General features: G+C 45.6%; 1 protein-coding gene across 36 annotated transcripts in view; it reads left to right on the forward strand.

Annotated features, from left to right (window-relative positions):
* MADD (MAP kinase activating death domain) overlaps positions 1-17,283 on the forward strand; it is a 124,092-nt gene that overhangs the window by 20,272 nt on the left and 86,537 nt on the right. For all 36 annotated transcript variants that reach the window (XM_074955419.1, XM_074955453.1, XM_074955420.1 and 33 more), the window contains exons 2-7: positions 2,095-2,282; positions 4,704-5,318; positions 8,268-8,571; positions 8,965-9,096; positions 9,918-10,031; positions 10,788-10,868. In XM_074955419.1, the coding sequence (XP_074811520.1) occupies positions 2,224-2,282; positions 4,704-5,318; positions 8,268-8,571; positions 8,965-9,096; positions 9,918-10,031; positions 10,788-10,868 (1,305 nt within the window). In that variant the 5' untranslated portion in view covers positions 2,095-2,223. The remainder of the gene's footprint in view (positions 1-2,094; positions 2,283-4,703; positions 5,319-8,267; positions 8,572-8,964; positions 9,097-9,917; positions 10,032-10,787; positions 10,869-17,283) is intronic.

Raw genomic sequence — 17,283 nt, forward strand, 5'->3', positions numbered from 1 at the left:
AGGCACAGACGTAAGCCTAAGTAAACAAAGTGTCCCGGCCCGCCAGCTGCTTACCCTGATGGGCCAGGACCAATGTTCCCTCTAATTTTTGACAGGCCGTGTGCACAAAAAATTTCTTCTGTTCAAATTTTTGTGCTCGCTGTGTGCGTGGGGTTTAGGATCTGTGTGCGCGCGCACATCTTAGAGGGAACAGTGGCCGGGACAGCAACTTTTTCTTTGACTGAATGATAAAATTAGTGGAGGAAGAGGCTTGAATTGTGTGTGTGTGTGTGTGTGTGTGTGTGTGAGAGAGAGAGAGTGAGTGGGGGAGATAAATAAGAGTAATGGGATAGAATAAAGCAAAAGAGAATATAGTTTGAACACCAGGAAACACTTTTTTACTGCAAGATGCATTAAGGTGTGAGAGAGGCTTACAGAGGAAGTGGTGTGAACCCCATTGCTTGGGACTCTTTTTTATTTATTTATTTTTTGAATTATGGGTTTTTTAATCATTAAAGATTGCGCCCAATACACATTGGACAAGATAATTTACATCTGCAAAGAACAGAGCTTACTGTAGAGTTGTCGGTCCCATTTTACCAGTTCCAGAAAAAAAGCCTGCTGCCATATTTAGCAGGCTTCAAATCTCCTTCAATGGGTGGATTTGGCTCTGGTCTTGGTCTGGAATGATAGACATTCTGAGGGATAGGTCGGTCTGTCTACACTTTTGTGACCCAAGGAGAAGATACTGTAGGGAACAGTCCTGCCCTGGCCTACATGTAGCATTGGGAAGATGAAACCTCAGAGGATGAGACCTAAGAGGATTTTTCCTATTGTTACCCATTTTGACCTGAACAGTTAGTCAAAATTCAGGGTTTTATGGGCTGCTTCCACTAGGAATCTGATATTTCTTTGATGCACTTCTGTTTATTTATAAAGAATGGTCAAAAATGTCCTGTTTCCCTGAACACAATAGGAATAAAACAGGAGGCAGTTTTTGCCCCTGTTTCCAAGCTTTTTTCCAGCGAGCACACTACCCAAAAGCACACTTTCTCTCTCTCTCTCTCTCTCTCTCGGGTTTTTCCCAGGGTGACATGCCACAAGTGCTTCTCTGGTTTTGTCTGGGGCTTCCTTGATGCCTTGTCTGTGAGCTTTTGGGGTTTTTCAGCTGGTTCTCTCCACACATACACAAAACTCCCTCAAACAATAATAGCTCCCTGCTTTTACATTCAGACCCCAGGAAAAAACCCTCAGATAGTATGGTTCAGCTCTAGCTCCAGCCTTGTATGCAGCCTGAGTTTTGAGTCGCGGCTCCTATTGGTTTCCACTATCTGTTCCGTAAAGGAACATAATTGCTTTTTACATTTATCCTGAATGAAGGGCTGCTGTTACGCCCACCAGCTTCACCAATGTTTCACCCAACTCCCAGCATAAACGCTACCTTTAGCTGTTGTTTCCTGCTGTTTCTCTCAAGAGTTCATGCTCAAAATTACATTGTGGCCATAAATAAAATCCATTGGGTGGTTCTGAATCCTGTTGCTGTGATGAGAGGATGGGTCTTGCTGGGTGTTTGTCCCTAGCACAGTCTCTAGTGTGCAACCCTGAAATTCACTTTAAATCTTTCTGCTAAGTGAGGGAGTGTTCTGGTTTGGAGCCTAAAGTACTGGCTGGACAGTGCATATCAGTCTGGGTAATTCAGAAAGGACACAAGAGAAGCAAATATGAATGACATGGCTTCATGCAGATGGAACAGGATCTGTGGGTGGTCAAGACTAACATAAAAGTGGGATCTATGGGGAAAGGGTGGCAAGGGACCAGAGTTATGTATTTGTGTGTCAGCTGTTTCTGTTGCGATGAGCATGTGAGAGGCTGGATCCATGAAAAAAGTCCCATTGCTTTCAGTGGGAACAGGAATCAGGCCCTTGAGGAGGATTGGGATGCTTAGCTTTCCAAGGGAATGTGACTGTCCCCAGGGTGAGCACAAAGTTCTGTTGTCCATCCATGATCCACCCTCCAACTTTCTCTCAAAGTACTACCCTCTAAGATCATGCCTCACGCCCTCACACAAAACTCTGTTGCTGGTGCACATGACCCTATCTTCTCTCCTGGTTTCAGGTTGAACTTGTCAGACTTTTCCATGTGGCTTCTCTTCCCTGAGGCAACTGCAGCGACTGACTGGATGACTGGCTGCTGGCTCAATGATCAAGAGATTCACTGAGATGACCTAGTGAAGGGGACGGGACAATGGTGCAGAAGAAGATATCCCCGCAGTTACTTGACTACCTTGTGATCGTTGGGGCCAGGTAACCTAATAGCCTCCCAGCTATGGTTTTGCCAGCAGTGGGAGGGAACAGTAGACCTGGCACCCCCTAGCTGTTCTCTCATCAAGTGCAAAATAAATACTGTTCAGAATATATATAGAAGACTAGAATGCATAGAAGGTGCAATTTTGAAATGTATCCTATGAGAAAATTATTAATATAGGCTAGATCTCCGGCTTTCCCTTGAGAAAGAGTTTTATTAGCCTGAAACCCCGGAAGTTAATTATCCATTTAAAAAAAAAAAATCAGCTGGTGTTGCAATTCTAGTGTTAGTCCTTTCACTAATACTCATTTATGTAAGTTCTTGGACTGCTCCTTCTATCCTTATATGAAAATTAAGAATAACTTTTAAAATGTTTTTTATTAACTAGCAATAAATACAAGGGTTAACATACTCATTCAATAGTCAATTAATACTGAGTGCTTATCAAATACAGAATTGATTCTTACAGTATTTGTCAGATACACAAGTAGCATTTGTTGCTGATGCTATTTCCTGCATCTTTTTACAATACTTCATTCATGGATGTGTTCCTAAGTGGATTAAACTTCCATTTCCAAATGCAAATGACTTAAACGTGTTATAGCATGCCCCACCATCTTTCCTTTTCATGAGAGGGGCTTGACAAAACAAAAAGTTTGTGTTGACTAAACAGGGAAATAACTTATTTGTTAGATGATTTATTTTTATTGGCTTACAAGGCTAGCTGGACTTATTTTAGAAAGAAGTCTGTGATCAGAGTAATTTGTCAACTGTACTTAATTTTATTTCTTGACTTCTCTGTAAGAAATATCAGTCCTCGCCAGATATAGGTGTCTGACTGTTTGTTGAGAGAGGAGGAGAAAACATTTAATATATGTTAGTTTCTTTTAATACACTTTATTAACTGGAAACAAGGAAGAAACAGCACTTTCTGACCAGAGATCTTTCTGTGGGCCACCAGTGGTCCATGGGACAACAGTATGGGAATTACTCTAGTAAACATTTGTACATTAACCAGTTTTTGCAATTTGAAGGCTATAAAGTGTAAATTCCACTTTAAAATTTTAAACACAGAAAAATACGTCTCTGTTTACTAAAACTTAACTTTTTAAATTTACAGGATGAAATCCTGACTCCATTGAAGTCAATGGGAATTTTGCCATTGGCTTTAGTGGAGCCAGGATTTCACCTATGTCCTTTAAGATTATCAAAAGCAAAAATATTGTACTGTGCTTTATCTAATAAGGGAACAAAAGTTCTTTTTTCTGTGTATGCTAGGATCGTTTGTTTGGTTGGCCTTGTACATGAACAAAGTGCTTATAATGTACTTTTTATCTTTAAAAGAAAACTAGCAGTGTTTGCTTTCTCACTGTTTCCCTTTATTGCTAGGAGAATTTGAAATGTTATTCCCTCTTTGCTTTCTATAGACCCTTCAGTTTGTGGGTCTAGTACACCTCTAATGCAGTTTTATTAAAGTTTATACATTATGTATCAATTCAAAGAGTTCCACTATGCATGATTTTATTATGTTTCTGCTACAGCAGTTTCTTAGTCATGCTCTCAAGAGTGTGGTTTTCTCCCCGCATGGGCCAATCTCTGTCTGAGTTCTCCTCTGCAGCTAGGGCCCACTTTGCATGCCCTGGTAGGATATTATGATAATTTGAGGCTCCTAAACGTTCTCTCGCAGTATGTCGTCCTCATAGGTCACAGTGATTTGTAGGTGATCTGTGGCAGGTGGAACACATGGGACATAAGTTAGCGTGTCAGTGATGGGGAGTCTCACTTAGTTTAGAGTCCGTTTGAAGCAATTCGCTATGGCTGTGGTGAAGATGCATTGTCCTGTTCTACAGACCTACAGTTTGGTAAATTTCCCTTGCCACTGGTTGGGAATTGATTCCAGTTTTTCTTGTTGAATTTTCCATCTATTTCTCAGGTAATAAAAACCCTGCATTTGGACCAAGCTGGCTGAGTTTATGCTCGCAGGGCCAAGTCTGGAGGAGAAAAAAATCTGTGTCTTCTCTGGCTAAGTGTCACCCAGAGATATATGTAGTTGGTTGCATTTTATAAATCAAAATCAGGGAAACTTCCCTTCTCAAGAAGATGCACTTCTGCAGTGACGCACCTATGGATCTCTTCCTCTTTGTCACACTTGGGGATGTCTGCTCCCCCTTGTACCTCAGTGTTGACATTATAGACCATTCCTTTCCCTTCCTATGATTCTGGTCCCCTATGCCTTCCTTCCCTGGTGGTCCTGGGCCTTCTTGTATATCTACTGACTGAGAAGCTGTGCTCCCTTTAGGTATTGGAGGAGGCAGAGGTTGAAGCTCGTTCCATATGGACTAGACAGGTTGCATGTGGGGTGGCCAAGGTTTATGTTGGAATTGCCCAGCTGGGTAATTGTGTGATTGTGTTCTTTATAGGCAGCCAAGCAGTGATAGTGTGGCCCAGACCCCTGAGCTGCTGCGACGTTACCCTCTGGAAGACCATGCAGATTTCCCTTTGCCTCCCGATGTGGTGTTCTTCTGTCAGCCGGAGGGATGCCTGAGTGTACGGCAAAAACGCATGAGTCTGCGAGATGACACCTCCTTTGTCTTCACACTCACAGACAAAGATTCGGGTGTCATTCGCTATGGGATCTGTGTCAACTTCTACCGCTCCTTCCAGAAGCGAGTGCCCAAGGAGAAAGCAGAAGGCACTGGTGGGCATCGAGTTCGGGATGGACAAAAACCCTCAAAAGCTGGGGATTCCTCCATTGCCCAAGAGGAGGTGGGCAATGAGAGTTCAGAGAGTGGCTCTTCACTGAAGACACCAAGCACAGAATCCACTCCAGATGTCAACCGGTCACCTCGCAGTAAGCGTGTGGCCAGAGGAAGCCATCACTCCCGGAACAGCACCCTGACATCCCTGTGCATCATTAGTCATTACCCCTTCTTCTCCAGTTTCCGTGAGTGTTTATACATCCTGAAGAGGCTAGTGGACTGCTGCAGTGAGAGGCTGCTGGGCAAGAAGCTGGGGATCCCTCGAGGGGTGCAAAGGTATGTGGGGTAGGGGAAAGAGGCCCTTTCTCTTACTCTCCAAGGGCTGCAGTTCTCTGCTTCAGCCTCTGCTCTAAATTATCTGTATGTGTGTGTTTGCAGGAGTAGTGGAGGTGGTTACTGTTTGTCTGTGCTGAGATGTTTCTGTTCTAATTCAGCTTTGCAAGAGGGAGGGATCTGTGATAATTTTTGTAAAAATTCATAGTTGTCTAATTCAATAACTGGATTTTATTTTAAACAGTAGTGCACCTACATGAAACAGAGGAAGTACCCTGCTAATAACTCTATCTAAATCTGATCTATCCTTTCTAAATCTAGACATTGATACCGTTGTCATATCTGTGGCATCTGAGTGCCATGGTGATGCACAACATGACTGATATAATTTTGACCATGGAGGTACAGAGACAGAAATTAGAATCATAAGTAAATAATGCAAAGAATTTCAACTCGGGGAAAAATGTAGCTAATGCATTTGAGGAGAAATAATCTGAAATAAATGCTAAATGGGAAGGAAGAAACCTGAGCAGCAGGAATAGCTAAGTGAGACTAACTGGTGGTTTGTTGTGATAAATGAAACATGATCTTAAAATGTGAAACGGCAGCTGAAAATCCCAGTTATATGGGATGCATACACAAAGGAATATTTCACCATGGGGCAGGGAAGGCATAGTACCTCTTTCTACAGCCATAGTGTGACTGCACCTGGATTATTGTGTTTATTGCAAAAGGTAGAACATATACAATAGGAAACAATCCTGCCCTGATGTCAGATACATATGCTGGGTTATAGTCTTATCTCTAATTTCTGATTGTATAAATACCTTGCTAGTGGTCCCAGGCCTGACTTGGTGGGTGGGGGTAGGAGAAGATATCCATGCTGTTAGGGCAATGATCTGCTAGTAATAATGTTACACCTTAAATCTCCTCAGGTGCCATACTACCATAAGAGAGCAAGATGGATTTTATTCTGCCCCATGCATCGTCAGTGGATTTGCCAGCCAAATTCCGGTGTCAGAATCTTTCTTGGTGCCAACATCAGAGGCAGAACAAAACTAGTTGGATTTTCAGATGAAAATTTGTGGCTCCCTGGCTTTAGCTGAGTTGTAAAATGAGCTTTGATAGACACTGAGACAGAATAAAGCTGGAATCTCATATCAATTTCAGTTACTTCTCTGATCATAACTGCACTTTAGAGAGAGAAATAATTTCTGGTGCTGGCCGGATGGAGCGTGCAAGCTGGAAGGTTCCATGGTGGTAGAAAATGGCCATTCAGGAGTTAAGAGAAGCTGAGCAGCAGATAGGGGAAAGTGGGGGCTGGGGGGATGACCAGGAAGTGAAGGGAGTGTATGGGGAACAAATATTTAATAATTGGCTCTTCAGTCTAGCAGAGACGGTAAAACATGATCCAGTGGCTGGAAGTTGAAGCTAGATCAATTCAGACTGGAAATAAGGTGCAAATTTTTAACAGTGAGATTAATTAACCAGTGGAACAATTTACCAACGGTTGTGGTGGATTCTTCATCACTGACAACATTTAAGACTGGCTGTTTTTTTTTAAAAGCTCTGCTCTGGGAATTATTTTGAGGAAGTTCTATGGCCTGTGCTGTATAGGAAGTCAGGCTAGATGATCACAATGGTCCCCTCTGACATTAGAATCTATGAATGTAGGTAATGGCTGGGGGCATGGGCTGTAAAGCTGTATGTGCAGCATCAGGGAAGTTTAAGCTGCAGGCTTTCATTATCATAGGACTTGGAGACCTTAGAGAGCACGAAAAGAGGGTTTTGAGGTGAAGGCTGCATGAGAGAAAGCTGCTTGCCCCACGCTCTGGGAGAGTGAGTGTGCTAAGGGAGCAGTCTGATGTCCTGTATACTGGGAATGGCTGGAGAGTAGAGTTTTTAAAAAAAAAAAGTTCCTAAAATCAAAGCTGTGGTACTCTACCCACCAGAGTACTCTTAAATTCAAAATTCTGTCTGTATTTTGATCTCACATCTTTTCCTTACCTGGCTTTCTAGGTAGGTCCTCGGGAGCCAACTTCCTGTGGGACTAAATCCCGAAAGAATAAACATGTATGCTAGAATAGTTACCTGGCCCTGCCTCTAACATGGGGCTGTTTCACTTCAGTGGGCTCTGTGTACACTAGCTAAAGGGGAGAGACCTTCAGCTCTCCAAGTGGGAAATGATGTTTAATCACTTTGCCAGATTAGAATATTGCAGAAGGGCTTGAGGATGAGATTATTCTCTTTACTGGCCATCCATTTCCCTAAAATGCTAAGGAACTTCACAGACTAGCTAGAGGAATCTGTAGTCCTGTCAATGAAATGGGATACTTTAGCTGTTTTACAGGTCACAGCAACATTGCTCAACAGTTTAGGACAGGAAGTAGGAAAAAAAAGAATATTATATCAAGTGAAAACTGGAGAAATTTAGTGAAACTCAGTGTAATTACCTGAACTGGAATTTGGGCCAGATGCCAGGATCCCCAAATTCTTCTGAAAAATGCATTGGGATTTTTAACTGTTTGGGCTCTGGTTTCGTTGCCTCTCGCAGCACAGAGTTTTATAACACTGTGCTGGGACATTGGCTCATTGCAGTCTCATGGGGAGTGCCACCCACTGAATCCTGCTCTGGGGTTTCTTGAGAGATCTCGACCCTGTTTAGCTAATGAGATCTGATGAGACCCTAGCCCCAGGTGGTATAGCCGTGACTGTTCTCACCACAGTAAGATTTATGTTCTTAATGCCTTTGCTTTAACAGAGTAATTTAAACACCTACTATCCCTTCCTCTTCCCTGGCTGTACGGTGAGAACTGTGTTACACTGTTTTCTGCTGCCTGGTAGTCTTTGGGTAATCTGGCCTTCCATGGAGGAGCCTGGCAAAATTCTGAGTGGAGCAGCTGCAGAATGTGTCTATGGGACTGTGTTAACCTCATCATTCTCCCCACACAGGGATACCATGTGGCGGATTTTCACAGGTGCTCTCCTAGTGGAAGAGAAATCCAGTGCATTGCTACATGACCTGCGTGAGATAGAGGCCTGGATTTATCGCCTGCTCCGCTCACCTGTACCTGTTGCAGGCCAGAAGCGAGTGGATGTGGAAGTCTTACCACATGATTTGCAACCAGCCTTGACATTTGCTCTTCCTGACCCATCCCGCTTCACGTTGGTGGATTTCCCCTTGCATCTGCCCTTGGAACTTTTGGGAGTGGATGCTTGTTTGCAGGTGCTGTCATGCATTCTTCTGGAGCACAAGGTGAGAGGGAGAAGATGTTTGTTGGTCGGTCGGTCTATGGCTTCTAACCAGTACAAAGACAATTAGAAATCTAACAATGTTGGTGGGTAGGACTGATGTCCCTCTGCGGTTCTAGGAATAGTTTGCATGTGGGAGGCCCCACCTGAAGTTCCAATCTGGGAGGGTCTTGCTTTCTGTGCAGAGTGTTCAGAGGTTTGTTTGTGGAAAGACTTTTGCTGATGCACGATCATCCCATCTAATAACAGCCAAGTCACATGGAGGCAAAGCAAAGTCTCACATAGCCCTGTGGAAGCATCAGGAGAGGGAGACATTTATTTTGGAGCTCCTTTTGTGGGAATCCCTGGGCTGGATGAATGATGGATATGGTGCTAACATGAGTTGTCTTGGCCATAGGTGGTGCTGCAATCCCGAGACTATAATGCTCTCTCCATGTCCGTGATGGCATTTGTGGCTATGATCTATCCATTGGAGTACATGTTCCCAGTGATCCCACTGCTCCCCACCTGCATGGCTTCTGCAGAACAGGTATGTTACATTATCTCATCAGCTGCAACTTCAGTTCTATCCTGCATTCTTCTGCTGTAAGAACTCTGTCCAGTGTGGGGTGACCGGGTATTTTAGGGAATAAAAGGCCCCATCTTCAAGTGGTTGGTCTCAATTTACTACAAGTCAATAGCAGTCTGATATTATTTTGATCCCTTCACGCGATCTGGTCAGTGTAGGTGTGAGAGCCGTCTTCTCTGCAGCTCCTGATGTCAGGAACAACTTCCTGTATCGCTTCATAGTTTTTCAGTGTAGATTTTAAAATACTTTTTCTTCATTGCCTGTGCTGCTTTAGCGACACCATCAGCTTGAAATTGAATCAGTTTTTTTTTAAAATGGCTTTATTCCCAGAGCAGTGGAATCAGCACCTTCAATCAATACAAAATACATTCAGACTCTGCATCTGTCTGTGTCTGTGACTTGTTCCCTGTCTGGCTTGGGCTCTTCTGTGAACTTTTTCACCACTGGGCCCATGAGTAGAGCAGCAAGCTGTTGGGTTTCTTCTAAAGAATTTTCCCTTCCCAAGAGGCTGGTTACTTCACCAAAGGAAAGCGTGTCCATTCTGGATGGTTGCTGGGAAAATTGCATTTCTTCTTCTTTAGGACCTTTGAGTTTTGTCCTCTTTGTGTCCCTCCTTTGGACTGTGTATGAGAGCTGTGGAATGGATGCCAGCCGTGATAACTGGCTGGTACTTTTTGTGTTGTCCCCTCTCCTGTAACTGGATTGTAGACAATGTATTTAGGAAGGAAGGTGTGAGCATTACCAATACAGATCTTTCCCTTATTCTTTCCTTTTTCCTCTAGTTACTCTTGGCCCCCACACCCTACATCATTGGGGTCCCAGCCAGCTTCTTCCTTTACAAACTAGACTTTAAAATGCCTGATGATGTGTGGCTTGTTGACCTGGACACCAATAAGGTAAGTGATCTGTACTCAGGAGCCTTTGGTTTTGATGAGAGGGGACAGTTTAGTGGAAACCCCAATGCCCATGGTGGCTTTGAGAAATGCAGTGCACATGCCCAAGTGCACACACGACTGCAGTCACATCGCTTTCTGCTACCCCAGTGCTTTTACTGCATGGTTTTCTAGGCGCTGTCTTGAGGTCCCTTTTCCCACACCCCTCCTACTATTTCAGCTGAAAATGACTCTTGAATGGAATTTATTTTTTTTCTTAAATCATTATAATAGAAATAATGTAGGAGTTAGGGCAAATTTAAAGTAGTCAGTCTGCCTGCCCTGTGAGAAACTGCAGAGGGAGAATAAACCCTCAAAGGAGTTATAAAACCACATTGTCTACTTGGCAGTCAGGACCCTATTTTTTTTACAGCCTTTGGAGGAGAGAGGAAATTAGATCTGGTAAGTGTCTTCCTGCAGAATTTGGTGTGATAATTCAGAGGACCATATAAGCAACTCTACATTGTGGTATCATCAATGCTGCTTAAAGGGAAACACATGTAACATCCTCTAATAAACTGGGAATCTGTGTTTAGAAAAGTTTGAATTTTCTTTTATGAAGCATAAAGTAACTCCTCCCTAACCCCAAGGGAGTGAAAATCAAAGTACTGATCCCATCTAAGTCTTCTGCAGCCTTTGTTCTCTATCAGGTCTCATAAAGCACAGGACTCCACCCTGGGGGTGGCTACTATCGAAAATTGTTTTGCTGTTTAATTCCAGGTGATCGTTCCCACGAATGCAGAATCTTTGCCAGTCCTGCCAGAGCCAGAGGCATTAGAGCTTAAAAAACACCTGAAACAGGTAAGTGGCCACTCCAGGGGTCTGGTGAGGAGTGGACATCAGACTAGCTAGACTGCCTCAACTCAACAGGTGCTGATCTGTGTAAGAGGGCAGCTGTGTGGATCACTGGGTCTAGTATAGCACATTCTATAGGGGCCATTTGGCACTTGGATACTGTGGTGCCAGACACTTGAGACTGACTTTGGGTAGAGAAGATCCCTCTTGTTCAGGCAGCTGCCTCTCAGTCAGCTAACCACCTGGCCTGGGGAGACCTCCTGCTCCGAGTGTGGCGGTGGACTCTGTCAGTATGGGCAGCTGAGTAATAAAGCTGCAAAGACATACTTCCTTGAGACCCCTAGGCCATATGGTTTCTTCCCAAACAGTGCTCCTTCCAGAATGACCAAAGTCTGAGGCTATTCTCTTGTTTGCAGAGCTCCCTGTAAATCTCCCCAGGGGTCTTCCGTTCATCTTCTTCAGTTGTTTTTCCGTTTGCTATTTCTTTTTTCTCCCCCTGTCGTCTTCCCCCCCCCCCCCCCCCCCGGCCGCTTTGCTTAGGGAAGTGCGGGGCTTGAAATTTCTCATTTTACCTGTTTAAGATGCTTTATTCCTTTGGAGTGCCCTTCCAGAGGGTGTCTGGTAGGCTCCTCCCCTGCTCCCCCCAGGTTAGAGCCCCTGAATAACAACACTGCAGGCTTATAGAGCAGTTAGTCTTGGAACTTGAATAGGGAGAGGCAATTCTTGGTTTAGTCCTAAGTGGAGCACAGGATCTTGTTCTGTGAATATAGTTGAACTGCTTGGTAATAGTGATCATGATATAATTAAATTTAACATCTTTTGGGTGGGGGGAGAATACAAAAGAAGCCCCACCACAGTAGCATTTAACTTCAGAAATGGGAGCTACACAAAACTGAGGAAGATAGTTAAATGGAAATTGAACAGTGACAAGAGTGAAATGCCTGCAAGCTACATGGAATCTTTTTGAAAACACCATAATAGAGGCTCAAATTAAATGTATTCCCCAAATTAAAAAACAGTCAGAGAACCAAAAAATGCCACCATGGCTAAACAACTGCGAAAAAGAAGCAGAGACAAAAAGGCATCCTTTAAAAATTGGAAGTCAAGTCCTACTGAGGAAAATAGAAAGGAGAATAAATTCTGGCAAGTCAAGTATAAAAGTATAAATAGGACAAAAATGAATTTGAACAGCAAAAGATTCAGGAACTAACAGCAAAAACTTTTTTTAAGTACATCAAAAGCAGGAAGGCCTGCTAAACAATCAGTGGGATCACTGGGCGGTTGAGGTGCTAAAGGAGCACACAAGGAAGACAAGCCCATTGCAGAGAAGCTAAATGAATTCTTTGCATCGGTTTTCACTGCAGAGGATGTGAGGGAGATTCCTACACTTGAGCAATTCTTTTTAGGTGATGTGTCTGAGGAACTGTCCCAGACTGAGGTGTCATTACAGGTGGTTTGGGAACAAATTGATAAGTTAAACAGAAGTATGTTACCAGGACCAGATGGTATTCACCCAAGGGTTCTGAAGGAACTCAAATGTGAAATTGTGGAGCTACTAACTGTGGTATGTAACCTATCACTTAAATCAGATTCTGTACCAGATGACTGGAGGATAGCTAATGTGACACCATTTTTTAAAATAGGCTCCAGAGACTACCCTGGCACTTACAGAACAGTAAGCCTAACTTCAGTACTGGGCAAATTGATTGAAGTACAGAACAGAATTATTAGAGAGACAGATGAACACGATTTGTTGGGAAAGAGTCAATAGGCCTTTTGTAAAGGGAAATCCTTCCTCAGCAATCTGTTAGAATTCTTTGAGGGGGTCAACAGACGTGGACAAAGATTTTTCCGATGGATATAGTGTACTGGGACATTCAGAAAGCTTTGACAAGGTCCCTTACCAAAGGCTCTTAAGCAAAGTAAGCAGTCATGGGATAAGAGGGAAGGTCCTCTCACGGATCAGTAACTGGTTAAAAGACAAACAAATGGTAGGAGTAAATGGTCAGTTTTCAGAATGGGGATGTAAATAGTGTCCACCAGCGATGTGTACTGGGGCCAACGCTGTTCATTGTATTCATAAACGATCTGGAAAAACGGGTAAAGGATGAGGTGGCAAAGTTTGCAGATGATAAAAAACTACTCAAGATAGTTAAGTCCAAGGCAGGCTGTGCAGAGTTAAAAAGGGATCTCACAACACTGGATGACTGGGCAACAAAATGATAGATGAAATTCAGTATTGATAAATGCACATTGGAAAATATTCCAACTATACGTACAAAATGATGGGCTCTAAATTAGCAGTTACCACTCGAGACAGAGATATTGGAGTTATTGTGGATAGTTCTCTGAAAATATCTATTCAGTGTGCAGCGGCAGTCAAAAAAGCTAACAATGTTAGGAAGCATTAGGAAAGGAATGGATATATAAGACAGAAAATATCATAATGTCACTATGTAAATGGTATGCCCACACTTGGGATTCTGTGTGCAGTTCTGGTCACCCTATCTCAAAAAAGTTATATTAGAAATGGAAAAGGTTCTGAGAAGGGCAACAAAAATGATGAAGGGTATGGAACAGCTTCCATATGAAGAGAGATTAAAAAGACTGGGACTGTTCAGCTTGGAAAAGAGATGATGGGGGGGGGCGGGGGGAGGGAGGGAGGGTGGCGGGGGGGGGGGAAATATGATAGAGGTCTATAAAATCATGAATGGTGTCAAGAAAGTGAATAAGGAAGTGTTATTTACCTCACACAAAAACCAGGTGTCAGCCAGTGAAATTAATAGGCAGCAGGCTTAAAACAAAGAAAAGGCAGTACTTCTTCACACAGCGAAGTTGTCAACCTGTTGAGCTTGTTGCCAGGGGGTCTTGTGAAGGTCAAAACTAAAACTAGATGGAAAAAAAGAATTAGGTAAGTTCATGGAGGATAGGTCCATCAATGGCTATTAGCCAGGATAGTAAGGGATATAACCCTGTGCTCTGGGTGTCCCTAGTCTCTGACTATCAGATGCTGGGACTGGAGAATGGGATGGTTCACTTGATGCTTGCCCTACTCTGTTCATTCCCTTTGAAGCAACTGGCACTGGCCACTATTGGAAGACAGGATACTGGGCTAAATGGACCATTGGTCTGACCCAGTGTGGTCATTCTAATGTTCTGATGTAATAACAATTGCTTAAGGGGGTGTGTACACGGCAAAGAAAAACCTTCAGCACTGAGTCTCAGAATCCTAGTCAGTAGACTTGACCTCAAGGGGCTTGTGCTGCCAGGCTAAAAATAGCAATGTAGATGTTCCCACTTGGGCTAGAGCCTGGGATCCAAGATCCTCCCACCTCTCTGGGTTTTAGACCCTGGGCTCCAGCCTGAATGAGAGTATCTACACCAGGGGTCGGCAACCTATGGCATGCGTGCCAAAGACGGCACGTGAGCTGATTTTTAATGGTATGCTGCTGCCTGCTGGGTCCCAGCCGCTGGCCACACTCAGCCCACTGCCGAACCCAGGCCCGGACCCCGGCAGGCAGCATCGTGCCATTAAAAATCCTGCTCGCCCCGGCCCGCTCTTCTCTGCCCCCCAGGCAGGATGAAGAAGCTTGGTCCTGCCGGCTGCTGCTGCAGGGCAGGCAAGCTCCCCCCTCCCCCGCCTCTTTCCCCAGCATGCTGCGTTCCTGCCCCTCCTCCTCTCCCTGCCGCTGATGAGCTGATGGCCCTTGCGCGGGAGGGGGAGAAGTGGCATGCTCGCTGCTCCAGGGAGGAGGCGGAGAAGAGGTGGGGACGAGGCCTTGGGGAAGGGGAGTGGAATCAGGGCATATCCCCTGCAGCCCCCTGCTGTGAGCCACTCTGGGCAGGGGGCTGGGAGCACACCCATGACCCCAGCCCACACCCCCAACCTCTGCCTTGCCCCCTCCACACACCCGGCCCTCTGCCCTGACCCCTACACCCCCCCATGACCCCAGCCCTGACTCCAGTACCCCCCAAACATACCCAGCCCCCCCCACCCCATGCCCTGACTCTTGCACCCCCCACATTCCCACCCCCACCCTGAGCACCAAACAGGAGCTCCTGCACCCTCCCACATTCCCACCTGCACCCCTCGCACCAAATGGGAGCTGCCTAGGTAAGCACTCCACACCCAAACCTCTTGCCCCAACCCTGAACCCCCTCCCTCATTCTAGCTCCTGGCTAGACCCTGCACCCAAACCCCCAGCCTTGTGCTCAGTGCACTCCCACCCTCAGCTCAGTGTAGAGACAGAGGAAGAGAATGGGCTAGAACCAGGGAGAAGGTAGGTACCCACTCTATGTGGGCAGGGCCAGGTTCCCAGACCAGCAGTGGCCTGAGTGGGGCTGGCAGCTGGAACCCTGGCTGGCGAGAGCTGGCGGACTGTACCCCAGACCTGCAGCGGGCTGAGCCACTCAGCCCACTGCCAGTCTGGAGTCCCCGCCGCTGGCCCCGCTCAGCCCGCTGCCGGTCTGGGGTTCTGGTTGCCAGCCCCTTGCTAGCCGGGGTCCCGGCTGCAGGTCCCGCTCAGCCTGCTGCCGGCCAAGGTGCACGGAACCCCAGGCTGGCAGCGGGCTGAGCAGGCCGGCGGTGTAAGGTCAGCATTTTAATTTAATTTTAAATGAAGCTTCTTAAACGTTTTGAAAACCTTGTTTACTTTACATACGACAATAGTTTACTTATATAATATGTAGACTTATAGCGAGAGACCTTCTAAAAATGTTAAAATGTATTACTGGCACGCGAAACCTTAAATTAAAGTGAATAAATGAAGACTCGGGACACCACTTCTGAACGGTTGCAGACCCCAATCTACACTGTTGTTTTTAGCCTTGCAACCCAAGCCGGAGTCAGTTGACCTGGGCTCCGAAATTGTGCCCTGCTGGTTTTTCTTTGCAGTAGCCATAGACAGAGTTTTCAGAAACAGCTCACTTCTTCTCTCCTTTAGAGTAGTGCAGGGGTAGGCAACCTATGGCAAGCGTGCCAAAGGCAGCATGCAAGTTGATTTTCAGTGGCACTCTCACTGCCCAGGTCTTGGCCACTGGTCCCGGAGGCTCCGCTGCCAGCCAGGGTTCCGGCCACCGGCCCCGCTCAGCCTGCTGCTGTCCCCGGGTCCTGGCCACTGGTCCCAGGGGCTCCGCTGCCAGCCTGGGGTACTGGCCACGGGCCCCGCTCAGTCCACTATCGGTCATGGTCACTGGTCCAGGGGGCTCTGCTGCCGACCTGGGGTCCCAGCCACCGGCCCGGGGCTCTGCAGTTGCCCCCAGCTGTGACCCTCTGGCCCCAACCTGGGGCAGTGAGGGGTGCAGACAGGGCCAAGAGGGGGTGCAGCTCAGCATGGATCGCATGGATTATTATTACTGGCACGCGAAACCTTAAATTAGAGTGAATAAATGAAGACTTGGCACACCACTTCTGAAAGGTTGCTGACCCCTGGAGTAGTGAGTGGGTGGGGCAAAAGAGAAATCCCTGGGAACTTTACAGCTTCAGTGAGTATACTTGGCCAGCTGAGGGACCCTTTGAGATATGCTTTAGGGTTTTGCAGCCAGTCTCTATCTCTTGCTGCAGTTTGGGGTCTAGTTAGTACCCCACATCTTGTTTTCACCCACGTAAATGCTCCAGGCCTCTCCCTGGACTTGACCCCTCTCTCCCTCTCTCTCTCTCTCTCTCTCAAATAATCTTTTCCCTCTTTCCATAAATGAGGTCCCAATGCCTCCTCTCAGGTCCCGTTAAGCCATTAATCAGCTTGGGACAGGGTTGGCTGATCCTGTCAAGCAGATTTTCTCTCTTTATTTCTATATTTCTCCTTCTGTACACTGCATGCACTACCTAAAGGTAAAGTGTGTTGGTGAGGGCTGCTATTTCTGCCTCTATAGAGCAATTTGTATAACCTTTTGTAGGATCCCAGATGCCCTGTTGCTTTCACCAGAAAATGATCCTGCAGTGGAAACTACACTTGCTACCCCAAAACCTGTTTTTCCCTACTGTTTAAGGGCTGTTCAGCAAAACTCCCAAACATTGGGGAGAGGTTGAACATTAGTAGAACAAAAAGTGATATTCCTTTGGCAACTTCTGTCCAAGGATTCCAAAGCAATCAACTAAGTTCAGAACATACCTTACCACTGCCGGGGGAGGGAGAAGGCTGACTACCTGCTGGCGCACAGCAATGTGGAAAGGAGAAACTTTGGCCAGTGACACTTAGGTTAACACCTAACCCTTACATAGAATGCCATCTGGTCATTAATATCCATGCAGAGCAGCAAGGACCTTGGATTTTTAAGTCTCATTGGAAAAATCTCTGTTCACAACCATGGGACTGGAATGTTATCACTTTCTGGGAAGAAGGAGGGTCTAGTGGGGAGCAGATGAGGGATGATGGAGCATGCTGGCTTCTTTCAGGAATTGCACTGATTTGTGGTCCCTTTT

The sequence above is a fragment of the Natator depressus genome, chromosome 6, assembly GCF_965152275.1.
Source record: "Natator depressus isolate rNatDep1 chromosome 6, rNatDep2.hap1, whole genome shotgun sequence".
Lineage (NCBI taxonomy): Eukaryota > Metazoa > Chordata > Testudines > Cheloniidae > Natator > Natator depressus.